Consider the following 17,750-nt stretch of genomic DNA (forward strand, 5'->3'; position numbering starts at 1 on the left):
AGAATGACCCTGAGAGAACATGCCTACTCCAACGGCTCCATCTCACATATAAAAAGATGGAGGCTCAGAAAAGGGAGGTGACCCAAGTCAAATACAAGCTAGGGACTGGACCCGTGGTTTCACTGATAAAACTGACTCGTTTAGCCAAGTGCCTACAAGGTCTCAGGCTCTGCGCTAGGCACTGGGGATACAAAGACAAGGGACACTCTATGCCCTCGAGGAGCCCCTAGTCTAATGGGAGAGCCGACATGCAAACAAGAAGTCTACAAGATACTGGAGCTAATCGACAGAGGGAAGGCACTAGAATTGAGGGAGGTTGAGAAAGGCCTCCTGTAGAAGGCAGGATTTTATCCGGGCTCTAAAGGAAACCCAAGAAGCCAGGTGGTAGAGACAGGGTCAAAGAGAATTCCGGGCACGGGGAGCAATCAGTGAAAATGCACCAAGCGGGGAGATGTTGCTCTTGTAGGAGGTAGACCAAGGAAGGCAGAGTCTCTGGATCTCAGGTATGTGGTGGTGAGTAAGGTGTTGGAAGACTGGAAAGGCAGGAGGGGGTCGAGTTATACAGGCTTTGAATGCCAAGCAGAGGATTCTAGACTTAATCCTGGAGCTCGTAAGGAGCCACTAGAGTTGATGAAATGGTGGGGAAGGGTTAACATGCTCAGACCTATGCTTTCAGCAGGGTCAATTGAGAGCTGAGTGGAGGACGGACTGCAGCAGAGCTACTGCAAACGTCTAAGCACGAGGCAGTGAGGGACTGCATCAGGAGAGCGGCAGTGGCAGTGTCAAAGAACAGATGGGAGGTGACTACGAGAGATGACACGAAGTCTAAAGCAACAGCACTTGGACTGGATACAGGGCATGAGAGAGAACGAGGAGTCCAGTATGGCGCCTGGCTGAGTAGAAGGATAGCGGTATTCTTCATATAATGAGAAAGTAAAGAAGAGGGGAGAGTTTGGGTGGGGAAGGACAGATGATGAGTTCAGATTGAATAAGCTGAGTTTAAGACGTCTATTGGACATCCAGTTTGAGATAGGCAATAGGCTGCTGGAGACGCAAGACTGGCAGTTAGGACAGAGATTAGAGGTGGATAAATAGATCTGAGAATCATCAGCATAGAGATGATCACTAAAGCCATGGCAGCTGATGAGATCACCAAGTGAAATACTATAGAGGGAGAAGAAGACTCCTCAGGACAGAGGCCTGGGGGACACTCAGTGGGCATGACACGGACAAACATCCAACAAAGAAGATTGAGGACTGGTCAGAGAACTAAAATGAGAATCAGGAGAGGACTGTGTCACCTAGAGGGAATAGAGCACCCCGGAGAAGAGGGTAACCAACGGTACCAGAGGCTGAAGAGGTGTCAAGAAAGATGAGGACTGAGAAAGATCCATTAGGTTTGGCAATGAAGACATCAGTGGCAACTTTGAAGAGAGCAGTTTCAGGTGACAGATGAGGCCAGAAGCCTGAATGCAAAGAGCTGACAAGAGAAGAAAGGAAAGAAAGAGGAGGAGTCGATTGTAAAGGCCTTCTTCAGGAGTTTGGCCACATAAAGGAGAAGGGATATGATAGATAGCTAGAGAAGACAAATGGATCAAGTGAAAGGTTGTTTGTTTGTTTGTTTGTTTGTTTTTCATGGGGTAGACAAGAAAGGGAGAAATTGAAGATAACTAAGAGTGCAAAAAATAAAGGGTCCTCTGCAGGATGAAACCAGATGGGAAGGGATCACTCACGCAGGTAGAGGAGTTTGCCTTGGCAAGAAGGGCCACTTTTTTATATGCAACAGAGGTGAACGTTCTAACAGGCTATGCATCTGGTGATAACGAAACGAAGAGAAGGGAGAAAGAGAGAACTTGCTGCTAAAAGGATCCTTTTTTTAAGTGAATTACAAGACAAAGTTCTCAGCTAAGAGGACTGTGGTGGGAGCAGGGGGAAGTGAGCCATGGGAGGTCTGAGGATGAATGAAATGGTTTGGGAAACACTCCTGTGAGATGGGGAGTTAATTACGGAAGAATAAAAGGATTGCCTGGCAGCAGCGAGGGCCCAGCTGAGATTATGTTACAAAAATTTATCCTCACCCAGTCAGCACAGTGATATGATTTCCCAGCACAGCGGTAGATGGCAGAAGGAGTCCAACAGCAAGACCAGAGATAGAATAAGGGGCCAAGGAACTCAACGGAATGGACAGTGTCAAGCTGGGCTGCTTCAACAGTCCAGGGTGACGGCCCAGGGAAGGACTAAGCAGTCACTGTGAGGGTGACGGAGAGGGTTTGGGGCTGCAAGGCAGAGGGAGAGATGCAATGACCACAGACTGTGATCAGATAAGGGAACTTCAGAGTTCACGTCCTCCCGCGGGTATCTTCTTTGCTACTGAAAGTCCCAGCGCACAGAGAGGTTAAGCGATTTGTTCAGTCACACAGCCAGTATGCATCAGGGGAAGACTTAAACCCAGGCCCTGCTGGCTCCAGGAGCAGCCCTCTATCTACAACCACACTGCCTCTCACAAGAGTCATCACTGATCCTGATATAGCCCCCTAAGGTTTACATAGCATTTTATAGACATTAGCTCACTTAATCACGTCTGATTTGATCAGTAAGACATAAGTACTGAGGGCAGGTGCTGTTCTGTCTTCCTATCTACCTCCCAGCAAAGATATCCTGACTACTACAGATACTTAATAAGCACTTTATCAACGTCTGTTGAGTTGAAGCGAATCCCAGTAAATCACTGAGGTCAGACTGGAACTCAGGTCTCCTTGCTCCCAGGGTGCGGTGCTTCTTCTACTCCATCATCTGTTGCCTATAAGTTGATAACAAGCATTCCCAAACCAAATCTCCCATGCAAAACCTCGATCGTGAACTGGAAAACGCGAGATCCCCAAAGTTTAAGCAACTTGGGGTCAATATCAAATAGTACACAATGGAGAAAAATCTCAAGTCTCCCCTTATTCCATCTCACTGGGGCGTTATCTCTGTGCAAGGGAATGGCTGCACTTAGGCCTCATGATTTGGGGGCAAGCTTTGATTTCCAGATTTTTTTTTAAGTTTTAAATTTTAAAGCTAGATAAAAATTCTATTATCCATCTGGGATCTTAATGCAATTTAAATGTGGCAGGAGGACAGAGAAGGCTGTGAAATGATACCATCCAGCTATTAAGACAGACTAAGTATATTTAAGTGGTTCATTCACCACATGCCAAAAGGGAATATCCTTCTGAAAACAGTGTCCATCATGCTGCCCTGCCATCCCAGGATACTGATCCTTCTGACCTTGCCTAAAAAAATCTTTTCCTCATTTTGAAACAAGAAGGGGAAAATCACAGATGGCTAGTGAGTGAAAAGGCTTTTCTCTGGGAAAAGCCTCAGTAGCATGCTAATGACATCACTGAGGTAACTCTCTGAGCCTCCGACCTCAGCAGGGGTCAGCGCTCCTCAACTTTCCCACTGTGGCACAAGGACGGGCAAAAGACTGAATAGCAATGAGAAAAATTATAAAGTGGACTTGGAGGACGCTGCTGTCTCATGACTGCTGCATCCTAAGAGAATTTCAGAGATGGGAAGCGGCCTAAGACAGCAGCGAGTCTAACTCCCTTATTTCAGAGATTATGAAACAGAGGTCCCCCCAAGAGGCCACCAGAGCTGCCCACATCCTGCCTGTGGCCCAGGTGAGACTCCACAGCCAGGCTTTTCACAATACTCTGTTACCTGTAGAACACTACACTGAGCAGGGTGCTACAGAGGAAGACATACTGTACTTGGAGATGGAGAACTTGAGTTCACATCCTGCCTTTGCCAACGGGTGGCACTTTAACCCTCTCAGAGTTATTTCCTTCATCTGTAAAATGAGTAGTGTGGATTGGCTGACCTCTATGGTCCCTTTGAGTTTTAAATCCACAATCTCGTGATCCCATGAATGTCCGTAGACCAAACCCTTAAAGTAAGACTTCTCTGAAAGAAAGGGAAAAAAAACCCATGTGTGTGAACCTGTGGGTACATAAACTGTGCTTCAAACTGCACTAAGACTTTGGGGACACTCTGGATGTCTATGTATAGAGAGATTGAAAAATACGTAATGCTGGATCCACAGGGCACACTCAGGCTCTGTACAAGCCAGATCTGGACGGGGCTGCAGGAAGAGAAGCATGGTCAGTACCGAGACCTAGAAAGAGCAGGATTAATCACCACCGCCATTTATAAGTAAACAAGTTTCCCACATATCATCTCGTTTAATCCTGACAATCACCCGACAAGGGAGCTACTAGAGTTATTATTACTCCTAGTTTTGGTGTGGTTTGGGTATTTTGGGAGTACACCAGTAATTTCTGGTATAGGTAACTCTCAATGAGAAAACTCCCTCTACCAGTGCAGCACTGACCTGGCCCAGAGTTCCTGCGGGTACTGGTTAAGTAACTGACCCAGGTTCACACAGCCAGTATGTGTCAAGAGGCAGGTCTCGAACCCATGGGCTCCTGATTCCCAAGTCCACCACTCTACTCACTATGCCACACTGTCTCTCTTGAGAATTAGCACACCATTACCTTATTAGATGAGTTAACTCAGGCCAGTGACTAAGTGTCAACGGGGAAGGGATAAGCTCTGGGAATTGGGAGGACTTAGCACATGGTCCTGGGTAGATCCAGAATTCCATGGGAGTAGCAAGAAGAAAGGGGCCCACAAAAGAGAAGGCAAGAATATGAAAGTAAACTACACTTACTTCATAATTTTGTCTAAGTGGATGCCAGTGGTGGGAGTAGGAGAATGGTAGAGAGAGTGGGTGTACCTTTGTTCTCTGTGTTGGAATAGGTGTATGTGTGCTTGTATATGTTTGAATTTGAGCCATGCATAATTCAACAATATGGAGCCTAAAGAGAAGCTTGCTGAACCTCAAAAATAGGATTCTCAGGTCTCTTGGAGTCAGGAATGGAGAGAGAGCTGTGAGGCTAGGAGAAACTAACAGTCCTTTAGGCAGGTAGTAAGCCTTTAATATCATTATGCATTGGCCTTCCTGCAGTATAACCGTGGGGGGGCAGGCCCAACAGATTATGGTGAGTAACCAAAGGAAGAGGCCAAGAAGAAGTCAGCTTTTTTCCCACGTCATCTGGTATGTCCAGAAATAAGAAAATCATAAAATCTAGAGGAAGAAGGAACTGTGGTGGTCATCAATCCAACCGTCTCTTCTTCCATCACATCTCAGGCACAGGTTCATTCCTCTAGCCTCCACAAGAATACTTATAGTGATCCCAAGGTAGCTAGGTCCATTGTAGAGTACTGACAATTTTTGTTTGGTTGGTTGTGGTTTTAATGCTTGGCCAAAATTTACCTCGTATCTACCTGTTCTAGTTATTCCACCTGTAGCAAAAGAAAAACAAACAGGGAATGGTCAGGAGAAGTCTAATCTCTTCCTTATATGCTGAAGACAAGCAGATATCATGTCATGTCCGTCCTACGTTCTGAACACATTCAGCTCTATTACCAGTCAGCCTATGTAAAGTGTTCTGCAAACCTGCCCACAGTGTATTCATGCGAGCCTTCACCCTGCCTATCATGACCTTGGGCTGGCGACCTCCCCCTTTGGGCCTCAGGTTTTTCATTTGTCAAATGTGGGGGGTTAGACCAGACAGTCTCCAATGTCTCTTAGCAGGCCAATTCTGTGATCCCTTGATCCTCCCATCATTCCTCATGTGACACGGCTCTCATGCCTGTCAGCATTCTGCCCGCGGCCCCTCTAGACCTCTCCTCCTTTGCCAATGTCCTTCTGTGACACCCAGAACGGGGGGAAAGGCAGTGATTGAGAGACAGCAATTCACCCATCTTCCCATTCTGCAGGGGCCCAGGATTAAAAGGCAACCTCTCCTACTACAGCCTTGCCACCACGCCTGCTGGTTCATTTCCTCCCCTCCATCTGCTGACCACCAGGGGCTGCCCCTGTATTAAAAGACACCAAATCACTAGCTTTCTATTCACAAGTTCCTTTCTTAGGCTCACCATCTCTCAGCTCTCTTGCCAGACACAGCAAGTAACTGACCACTAAGAGTTAAAGTGTAAAGGCTGCACTCTGATAATTTTAGGCTCTGTATAAATAGAGCTTATCAGGACTGAATGGAATGGGGAATATGGATCCTCTTTTGGATGTTAATATACTAGTAGGAGAATCAACTTACACAGACGGAAAAAACTGGCTCCGAGTGCCCAGTTACACTTTGGCTTCCAAAATTATTCCTAGAGAAAGGAGCAAGCCAATTTCATTCCAGTCTCTCCCTAGCCACTAGTCTTTTCCTCCCTTGACTCTAACTGGGTTTTTTTTCACTTTTTCTACTCCACCAAGCAAATACAGAAAAAAAGAGTTGGTTAATATATTCATGGCTGCGGCCCAACATTCAAGGAGGTATTTTTGAAGGCCCCATAATTCACCTGGTCTGTAAGAAACAGAAGACAACCGAAGGACAACACTGTCTCCTATGCCCCTCCCACAGGCTCTCAGCAAGCCTGGCAGGGATTTCCAGAAAAATCTATGCCCTTTAACACTCAACTGCTAGCACTTTTACTTCTATACAAACTAAAGCTGTTATGATAGGATTAGCTGTTTATAAGCACACGGCTTTCCGCAGCCCTCGCCTCAATCCAAAGTTTGCTAATATCTGCTTTAAACTGAGGCAGTGATGAATTGGAAGAAATAGGAGGCACAGACATTTAATTCACCAAACATAAGACTTTAATAAAGAAATGGTAAGAATTTTGCTGTCAGCCAATTCAGACAGAATAAATCTCTTAGACCCAAGATTCTAAGACAGAAAACAAATGAAAATAATGAGAACTCTCCTACTAACTTAGGATCATAGACCTAGGACTGAAAGAGCCCACCCCACCCTCCCATTTTACAGATCAGTACAACAAGGCCCAGAGATGTGAAGCGATTTGTCTACAATCACACAGAAAATGACAGAGCCAAAAGTGAACCCATATCATGACTTTGAATCCAATCTGTCTGTCTCCCAAAATAAGTAGCCTTAGTATAGCCGTAGCTGTTTAATAATGGCTTGTTGATTAATTTCAATCATTGAAAAATAGGACCAACGCAGAGGTGGCTCTGGTACAGATCGGTAAGCTAGGATTTCAGCAAGTTGGTGACACATCCCTCTGCACAAGAGAATTTCTCCTTCCCCTGGTTTCCTTTGACCTCTCCCCACTGTCATGTGAACGTACCCGCAAGCCTGACACATCTTCAGTGTCTGCACTCTCCAAGGCACTGGGACTCATGAACAGAAATCAACAGACACCAGGAAGGTACCAGTGATTGTCCTGGCCTACCAGCTGCCTGCAGAAAAGCTCACCAAGATGAGCAAAAACAAAACACCACAACTGAGCCCAAGCTTCTGCAAGGGAATGCTCAGGAAATGAGACCACAGCAGAGAGGACAGGTTTCAGGAGACTTTCCATGCAGCCCAGAGTGCTGGTCGGGAGGCCCTGCTCTGGCTTCTCCTCACCCTCCCAAGGACAGTCTTCTATTTGCTTGATACCAAAGGACACTAAGCCGAGGAAAGAGAACAGTTTTTCAAAACCATTTCTTGCTTTTTCTCTCCTTCTAATTTTATTTTGCTTCCCTGATTCCCAAACTGGCAAAACTAAAAGGGTCATATGATCTTCAAATGTCAATAGCTTGAAATTCCATTCGTAACAAAATATAAAACATTTAAAAGGGGATTTGCAACTGTCATCTGAATAAATCATACTGTTAAATGCAGTCTATTAGATATGATCATCTGGGGGAAAAAGCCACCTCAACATTGCCCCCCCCATATCTAAATTAATCAAGTGGCTAAAAAAACACTTCGCAGATGCAAAGTATTGCGTATATTTACACTTCCCAATATTTCACTTTGGGACAGGGGGATTTGAGAAGACACGAAAAGGAATATGAATTTCCCCTCAGCTTCTAAACTTCCAGAAATTTCACCTTCAGTATCGTCAATACTATCTGCTTTCTTCCACTTGGTGGAGCCAAAGGTCTTTGTAAGTGGCACGATCAGAATTTGCTCAAAAAACCACTTTCATCCAGTTTTCTCACTGATACAAGGAAATGTTTATTTATCCTCAACTAGTAGCTGCTGTGGTTATTTTTTTTGTGGTGATAATTAATCACAACTGAAGAACAAGTGAATAGAAAACGAGGTACTTTCTCCTATCTTCACAAACTCCGGCTCCATGAATCTTAATGTGGGCTAACGTTATTTTTTCAGGATTTCAATGCTAAAGAGACTTTAAAAGGTTCAGTTAACTTTCAATTATGTTGCTAATAGAGAGGTCTATGGGGATGATGCATTTAAAAAACCAGTTTGGATAACTGGTTTCTAAAGTCCTTTCCCTTGGGGCTTGCTGTGAACCAGCTCCCATATAAATCCCAGTCCCCTATCAGGGCCCCAAGTCCCCAGCCGGCCTCGCTCCCTCGCCCACCTCTCCTATGTCAGAGATGGAGAGGACAGCTAAGCCAGCCAGGGCAGAGGAGGGAAGAGCAGAGACAGGTGTGCGCGGGAGGGGCTCAGTGGAAAAGGTGAAACTGGAGAATGTCAAGCAGAAGCAGAAGGGTGAGACTTAACTTAAGGTGTCTGTCGCGTGCTAGACAGGCACCCAGGGCTGGGGCCCCACACAAGTGGCAGAAAGGGCAAGCCCTAAAATGAGCCTTGTTTCGGGAACCAGAGAAGAGGGGAGATTAGAAGTCCTGAGGCATCAAGTGCTTCTGCTAATAGAAAACTGGGTTGGGGAGGAGGGGCTGGCACGGGATGACAAGTATAGCTCGTACTGGACAGAGCAGCATGAAAAAAGTAAAGGAGAATCCAAAGTTTTAGAGCTGGAAGTGGTCTCAGAGCCAATCAATCTAATCTGCTCATTTCTACAGCTAAGTCCCCTAAGTTCATCGGGGGGGGGGGCGGGGGGCGCGCGGCAAAGTCACTTGCCCAAAGCCACAGTGGCTGTGAGAAGAGCTAGCTGAGGCAGGATTCAAACCCAGGTGCTCTGCCTCCAAAGCCTGTGGTCTTTCCATTGCACCATGACCTTTTAGGCATGTAAATATGTTCTGGCATCTTGTGTTCCCATTCCTTCCCCCATTCACCTGCAGCCTCAAACTGTGAACTGGGGAGGGGTTGGGAGAGGGCTGTCACGGGGAGGGAGCGGTGACAGATGTTATTGTTTCTAAATCATTTCCAAAAAAGGGATGTGGTGAATTAGGTGTCAACAGCTGATGATTCTTTTCTTCCTTGCTGCACGCAGATGGTCCTTCTACTTGTCCTGTCCCACTACTTATACCTCAGATCCCAACCACCACAATTTCAAATCGTTCCTTATGTTTTGTATTCAATCTCTTCATCTACTTTCCCCTTCCCAACTGCCTATCAACATGTCCAGATCTCCTCCAGCCTAGAAGAAAAAATTCTTGACCCTTCTTCCCGCCCTGCCCCAAGCTACTGCCTACAGTTCACCTCCCATTCACATCTTAACCCCTTGGGATCTAACCTATGACCCCACCACTAAAATACTGTTCCAGCACCTAGCACTGTGTCTAGTACACAGTAGGTACTCAATAAATGACTGTTACATCCTTGAGCCTCACCTCTTTTCCCTATCCTTCACCTGCCAAATCCAAACAGTTGCTAAGTCTTGTTAATTCCTCCACAGTTATCTCTTGCATTTCTCCCCTATTTCCCACTCACATAGCTGCCACCACCTTTATTCCATGCCTCATGACCTCTTGCCTGGTCTACCTGTATAACTTCCTATTGCACTCTCAGTTTCCAGTCTCTCTCCTTTCAAATGACCAAATAATCTTCCCAAAAGCACAGGGCTAACCATGCCACTCCCCTGTGCCAAAGCCGGCAGCATCTCCCCACTGCTTAGAGGATCAAATCTGAGCTCTTCTGTTTGGCATTTAAAGCCCTTCCAAATCTGGCTCTGACCTGCCTTTTTAAACTTATTTTATGAGAGAACAGAAGCAATGACTTCTAAGTGTACAATGAAGCACATTTTTTTCACCTTCTTTATTTTTCTTGCCTTTTTTTCCTCAATATGGATAATGTGGAAATATGTTTTGCATGACTTCACCTGTTAGTGGTCATTGTATTTCTTGCCTTCTCAATGGGTGAGAAGAGGTGGGAAGGAGGGAGAGAGAATTTGGAACTGAAAATTAAAAAAAAACAAAAACAAAAACTTAATTTAAGACCCATCATCTCCCCTCACATACTCAAAGCAACTGGCTGTTGCCCCAACTCACACCCTTTCCTAAGTGATACCCGAATGCCCGGAATGCCCTTTCCCACCTTTCTTAACAACAGCCCTAAGAAGTCTGAGATTCCCTTCACGGCTCAGCTGAGGCAGGCAGTGTGCCACGAGCCCTCAAACTGCTAGCGCTCTACCCTCCTCAAAGAATCTCACGTTTGAAGATGCAGCTTACATAGCCTCTGTTTGATTACTTGTTATCTTACATAAGGTCTTACACTGATTATCTATTTGCAGATCTGTTAATCCTCAGTTAGAATATAAGCTTCTTGAGGCCAGGGGCTATTTTTAGTTTGGTTTCTTTCCTTTTTTTTTTTTTTTGCCTTTGCACATCAACACTTGCTACAGAGTAGGTGTTTAATAAATGCTTCAAGAATTGAATCAAAGAATATTTTGCACAGAAAAACTTCTGCAAAACAACAGTAACAAAAAAGCCTAAAATGTTCAGGTTTGGCCTCTTTGCCTTGCCATTTTTCCCAATACAGTAAATAACTACTATATCAAGTCCTTATATGTAGAACAGGCACTGAAATAACTTACATTCTATTTGGAATGTGTTGCTTTTTCCCCCCTTCCTTTCCAATCCTGAATAAGCAATAAAAAGCAGCTGTCCTGGGGAAAGGAAATGATCAAACATAATTTGTGGTGTCCACCTGCCTTCAGTAAACAGTCACTAATGAATGCATTCTTGCGATGGAGAACTTCTCTCTTAATCTCCAGTTGTGGATCTCCAACTGCTGGATTACTGCAGCACTGCCTCTTAACCAGCTAGGCTTGTCTTCGGTCTCCCCCTCTCTGCCAGTCTACCCAGATTACCAACTGCTTGATAAAGCTCCCTCAATGCTGCTTTCATCTCCTCACTCCCCTGCTCCAAAACCCTGCAATCGCTTACAGGAAAAGAGTCAAGCCACTGGACAATTGAACCCTCAACCTCTTCTCCCAGGACTTTCCTCCCACGTGAATGCTCTGGGGCTGCCCCCACCCTACGGCCATCCCTCCTTCGGTGCCTCTGTTTGTGCATTTCCAGTTCTACCACACACAGCCTGGCACCGGGGTTTGCAAAAATGCTGGCTGAACTGGACTGAACTGACAACTGGCATCAGTCAGTTGCCCACTCAGAAAGGCTTCGGTTAACTGAAAGAGACTCATTTTGCTCTGTGTCAGTGGTCAACATCAACATCATCTTTTTTCTCATTCACAGGCAGCAGCTAGGCTTAAGACTTTGGTCAAGCAATACGGCCTAGCTGTAGCTGATGCCGTCAGGCCACAAACAAACAGTTTGTCAGCAAAACTGGGAAACCTACAACAAGTGCCTCTTAACTGTTTATTCCAGCACTCAAACCCCAAACTTCTAGCAACATAGAGGTATTTTTTTCTACTGGCCCATTAGCAGCTCAGGTGACTTCTACAAGGAAGTGTGATCAATTGCAGGGATACCACGGCAGATATATCCGACCAAAAACATCTCCCCTGTCTTGGTGCCACAACTTGAAATTTCACCATCAGGGAACAATCATTCCTTTACATTCTTTTCTCCCAGTCTATGGTTCTTTTCTAAAATGCAAACATTCTTCACAGCAATAATGCAGAAAGATCACTTACCCTGAGACAGTGACTTATTAGTTGCTTTGCTTGAAGAAAAACCGAAAGCACTGGATGTTGGGCTTAGGCATGAAGGGGAGAGATGGGGTGGGGGGCAAGCTTAGGTTACTTCACTAGTCAGTGGAGAGCCAGCCATGTCTGCTTGTGTATATATTTATAAATGCAGGGGAAGCTCCCTATGTCATGGGTTGTCTGTGAACCAGGCACCACAGTAGATAAATCAGTCTCCCATTTATGCTGACAAGAAACAAATTAAAGCTGTCTCGCTTTGAGTTTTGTTTTCTGATACTGACAATCAGATATTCTCCCAAAATGATACCCAAGGCAGATGTCCAATAAGGAAGCTGAAATTATCTTTCTTCTCTCCTCTTCTCCCCCTTCAACAGTATTCTTCCATTCTACCTCCAAATAATAAAAATGATTGATACAGCATTCTGGTGTTCAAGGGCTTACCACCCTAGAGGCAGCATGGTCTGATAGAAAGGAGCAATTATTTGGTGAAAATGGGCTGTATGGACTAAGACAGATAAATGAGAAAGCCTACAAGAAAACACTTTGAATTCAAAAGCCTTGGTCTTATTTAACCTGCTGACCTTTCCTTCCAGGCTCTCTACCTACCAAAAAAACACACTACTTTTTTCCTTCCTAAGTAAGCTTTCTGTTTAAATTATCTGGATAATTACCTCAATTCTTTCCTTCATTCTGTCTTTTCTATCCCACCTCCCTGTTTCCTACACTGTGAAATGAAAATCTTCCCCATGTGATACTACACTATCCTGATTGTCAATTAGCTTTGCATTGTCTGGAATGAAGAAATATGCAGTACTGCAGAGAGTAGGGCAGACTCATATCTGTACTTAGAAATTCCAAGCCCTCCCTCATCTTAGCCTGACATTTGTCTGATGTGAACTCTGGAGAAATCTTGCCCACTGCCTCATGGATAAAACCCTGCTATCATCCAGGGCTTTCTGTAGCCATTTCCAATTCAAATGGTCTGCCGAGTCTAACTAGGAAAGGCACTCAGCTGTGGAAGGGTGCTATTAACAGTGTATGAAGAGAGACATTTTCAAACGCAAGGTATATTGAGCCTTTCTTGTTCTTCACAAAGAATACATTACCTCCAGAAGCCACGGCTTCAGTTTTCTGTCCAACAAAATATCAAATCCCAGGACTTCAAAGCAGACACTTTCACTTCCTGGGGGCTGTCCGGGTCTACACATGCGATATGCATGTAAGACATGTGGTTCTGCTACAATCAGGGTTTTTACCACCAATTCCTAGGCAAAAAACAGATGAAAAAATGCACATTAGATTGTGTCTGATTTCTCTGTTTTGAAAAAAAAAGAAGTAAAGAGTTAATGAACAGTGTTTTTATCAGCTACAAGCTAAAGGCAAAGCAGGGCTTCAGACTGGCATTCTCCCCCAGTGACTTAAAAAAAAAATCCAACAACAAAAAAGGCCAGTGGAAGGCACCTGAGGGTCTTTATTCATACTAAGATTGAGAAAAGCTGTGAAATGGAAAGGGCCTGGAGGACAAAAACTGAAAAGAAGCTAGCTTTCGGGATTTTCTACGAAAGAAAACCAATTTTAGGGTGAATTATTAGAATCTGTTTTTAAAAGGACCAATTTCTACCAAGCAGCGTCTAGCTAAATAAAGCTGGGCTTCTTAACCTGGAGTCTAGGAACTTTTGTTTTCTTTTCTATTTAAATAATTATTTCAATGCAGTTTTGGCTGATTTTCCTTTGCCGTTCTACATATTTCATTTTCTGTATTTAAAGATGTGATTCTGACAAGGGGTGCAGAGGCTTCACTAGGCTGCTGCCTGAGAGAGCCAGGACACAAACATATCTCCAGAACCCATGAGCCTGAAGGTAAGGCTAGAATAAGAGAGACCTAGAGATCAGAATTGGGTCTCCTCACATTATTTGTATTTGTCCTGCTTTTTGCTCTCTGTGTGTTGTCTTTCAAAATACTCACCTGTTTTATGAAATAGCCAAGTTTCTGGAATATGACTGCATTGAGGTTGTTTTTGTTTTTCATTTTCTGTGGAAAGGGATGTTATTTTCTTAAGCTCACCATTTTCTATCCCTAGTTGAACACACTTGCCTATCTCTCCCCCCACCCCCAACCAAGGAGCATAAACACCATCCCAAAGCAGAATAAAAAAGAAGTTAACCCTTCCCAATTTCTGCAGGATGGACAAAGCTGGGCATGACTGAAAGAAATACGAGAATGGAGTTTTCAGACAACTGGGTTAGAAATGACAAGACCACACGATAACACCAGAAAATGTCAAGTAGAAATAAAAAGTCTGGTTCTATGTATCTTCCAGTATATTACTGGAGCAGTGGGCCTGGGATGACTAACAATTGATAGCACACAACAGAGAGAAAAGACTACTGATTTCATTCAACTAGCTATCCACGTCTCTCGGGAACAACACAGTCCTATTTCCAGCTTTTTGAGTTATGGGTAAACTTATTTCAAGGTTCTAAAATAGATTAGGCCATCTTTGAGCCACTGATGTACCACTAAATGCAATTTCATTGTCATTTAGTATGTATTCTGCCAATCAAAATTAATCAAATTTCCCAGCAAGCCCATCCATGAAAGGGCACAAAAGGTAAGGATGGGGAAAAAAAAAACCCTAGTGTGATCTGGTACATTTTACTCCTTATTTACAAGGCTATTGTTATCTGGAAATATATGCAACTGATGATAGTGACAGAAATTTTCATACAAGCTTTATGTATTATGTTTCAAATATGAGACTTTGAACTTTTGTCACATGAAGATTTAAATGTTAAGTAGGTAAAAAAAAAGGATTCAATCAGGACATTTTTGAATGATTACAATCATTGTTACTAATTGCCTGAATTTAGATAGATTTATTATTTTTTTTCAGCCAAAGGGGTCACATTGCCCTGTTTTTACTGGAGGTTATTTATGACTCTTGGTCTCCAAAGAGGAAGGGATATATTTTAGAGACACATCTCCCCAAAACAAAGTCACTGAGATAATCCTTAGCAAACTGAATAACATTTGTGATACATTAAGATAAAGTTCAATTCCAACCTAACAATATCTCATCTTTTTAATACAATACCCTATGGTCCACCTTTAAAAATATTTTTGAAAAGTTTATAGTAAAATCTCCATAACAGAAAAATAAATGTTCAATTACTATGAAAATGCAAATAGTTCAACTTGGTAAATTTATAATCAGCTATTCTTTGAAATTACATTTCTAAGATTGAGATTTTCTATATGCTTCTTATAGATTTGTAAACAGTAAGTGTTTTCTTAATACATTTTCAAAAGTTTAGGAAAATATCTGTGTCTATCAGACCAAGTCTTTCAACCTCAATATCCTCTACATTATAACTTTGACAGAATACTCACATTAGGAACTCTACTTTTGATGAAAACACTTAATTCCATTCTTACTGATTCTACTGGTCATCAATTCTACACCTACTCCTTCTTCCAATTAAATTCTCAAACTTAAGTCGGAGAAACGTCATCCAAAGCCACTCGCTACTGGACAGGGCATAGCAAACTTTTTTTTTTTCGGTACAGCCAGTTCCATTTCAAATATCCTTAAGTGAGACAGCCTCATAGCTACTCTCTCTCTACAAGGAAACTTCCCTAAGAGCAAAGTCTGTTTGGAAGTGAGAACGATGGAGGCAAAACAGCTTAATCTGATAAGTACAGGTACCCCTGTCAAGTCTTAGAGAAAATGAAGATGAACTACGGCTTAGCCCCAGTCACCTATTCATTAAGCCACAACAAGCCTACTGGGTTGTGTGTGTCATGATTACTGTCCATCAATATCAGCTGTTGTCCAAAATGTCCCTTTTCAAATTAAATCAATTGTACTCCTGTTGGGCCTCTGTTCTCAATCTAATGATGCCTCCTAGGATTTAGACTTGGAAGGGGCCTTAGAGATCATCCAGTCTTAACCTCTCATTTGAAAGATGAGGAAACTGAGTCCCAGAAAGTACAGGTGACTTGGCTAAGGTTAGAGAGGTCAGTCAGAAGAGCCAAGGGTCGAGCCTACATCCTAGACCACCAAATCCAGACCTCTCCCCACGGGCATGCTAGGATCATCAGAGTCTTTTAGCATATGATGGGTGTTTAAAAAATAACTACAACAATTAGCCTCGGTAACAATAGAGTGAAGAACTTATTTCAATTCAACAAACAAACATTTATCATCCTGCCAAGCTCAAATCCAGTTTGGACATGTTTTAGTCTCTACTCAGGATGGAAGCCATCAATTTAACAAACCATTAGGTTGAGGCAAATGTCAATGCAGGCACAATCTACAAATTTGCTGATCTTTGATGGTCATTACCCATGACATATATTTTTATTACCTCCTATCCTCCCACAAGGAGAGCTTCTAAATCAAATTACACAGTCTCTGTGTCACTGTGAATCTTCAATAAGCATGCTTCCTAGACTTTGAGGACAGTTTTAATCCCCTTAGTCAGCTTAATAATATGATTATTAGCCTTGTCTCACACAGGTTTGCCTTATTCTTCTCTCTTCCCAATCCTACTAAAACGACTTCAGTCCTAAGTATCTGTACACTACACACTGACACAAACCAATATCTCAAAGTAAAAGTTTAATTTAGTGTCAGAGTCACCCTAATTATGAATTTAAACTCATCCTTTTAGCAACCAATGACAAGTCTTACTACGTGATATTGATCGAATTAATCAGGCCTGAGGAAACACTACATTAAGAAGACTACCAGCTTTTATATAATGTATTGTTTTTAAAGCAGAGAATTAACAACTATAAGCATGTGATGGTATAATCTTACTGAAATATCATTCCAAAACTTAGCCACATCGTGTTTATTTGTTTGTAGGAATTCGGTAAACCATTTGATAGATCGCTTGCTGCCTTTATCTTCAGTTTCATCCCGTTCAAAGCGCTCATTATGTTTGTTCACAGAGTAGTTTGTCAGATGCATATAGAGCTGGCTCTGTAACACATGGAAATCAAAGTGGTCACATCATCCGTAGAACCCCATCCTGTGGTGCTTTGCAGCAAAAACAAACCACCAAAAAAAAAAAAAAGAGAGAGAGAAAGAGATGGAATGAATTCATTTAAAATTTTGCACTATCATTGCTGGCAAACAAGTAGGTATTTACTTAATTTACAAGATAAGCAAAATGACAGCTCACCTTCCCGGGACTTAATATAATGCTCTGCAGAAAGCAGCCACTTTACTGTGGTACCCATTACCTGTATTGCCAAGAGTTACGTATTCAACTATAAAGGAGAGCCATATGCACAGAACTCTGAGCACAAATGCCCCAAGTTAATATTTCTATACTAGGAAAATGTTTTAAGAGTGTTGTTGCTACTGATACTGCTGGGGTGGTAGGGTTTTTTTTTCTTTTTTGGGGGTGGTGGATGAGCGGAGGGGGATATTTGCTTGTTTTTTTGCCACGTGTGACATTCTGAAATACACACACTCTTCCTGTTTTCACCATGGTTTCTTTTCTGAAAGGTATTATTTGTGAGATCTCTTTTCCAAGAAATGGGAATTGAATTCAGGCTGCAGCAATGGTCTCATGCAAACAACAGAGGCCAAAAGGAAGGCTATCTGAGCTCCACAGTGGGCTCTCTCACTGTCCAGCCAGGCTGGGTCAGTTGATCACCTGTAAGCAAGGGGGTAGGTACATGAAGTACTGATGGCACTGGAAAGAAAAATGCTATTAAAAACTCAAAGGTGTTCTATCAGAGCAGCATAAACAAAGACCAAGACATTTTTAAAAACCTTGGACTTTTACAACTGGAACTTGAGATACTATGTCAATTGGTTTAAATCCTTATTAGTAGCTTGTCATATGGTAAATCA

The 17,750-nt window shown here is 43.0% G+C and overlaps 1 protein-coding gene across 1 annotated transcript in view; it reads right to left on the reverse strand.

Moving 5' to 3' along the window:
- TTLL7 (tubulin tyrosine ligase like 7) overlaps positions 1 to 17,750 on the reverse strand; it is a 188,631-nt gene that overhangs the window by 79,529 nt on the left and 91,352 nt on the right. Inside the window, 2 exon segments of the mRNA XM_078156547.1 lie at positions 12,987 to 13,145; positions 16,704 to 16,868. Coding sequence (XP_078012673.1) covers positions 12,987 to 13,145; positions 16,704 to 16,868 — 324 coding nt within the window.

This window comes from Phascolarctos cinereus, unplaced genomic scaffold (assembly GCF_003287225.1).
Source record: "Phascolarctos cinereus isolate Bilbo 61053 unplaced genomic scaffold, phaCin_HiC Scaffold_5;HRSCAF=322, whole genome shotgun sequence".
Classification (NCBI taxonomy): domain Eukaryota; kingdom Metazoa; phylum Chordata; class Mammalia; order Diprotodontia; family Phascolarctidae; genus Phascolarctos; species Phascolarctos cinereus.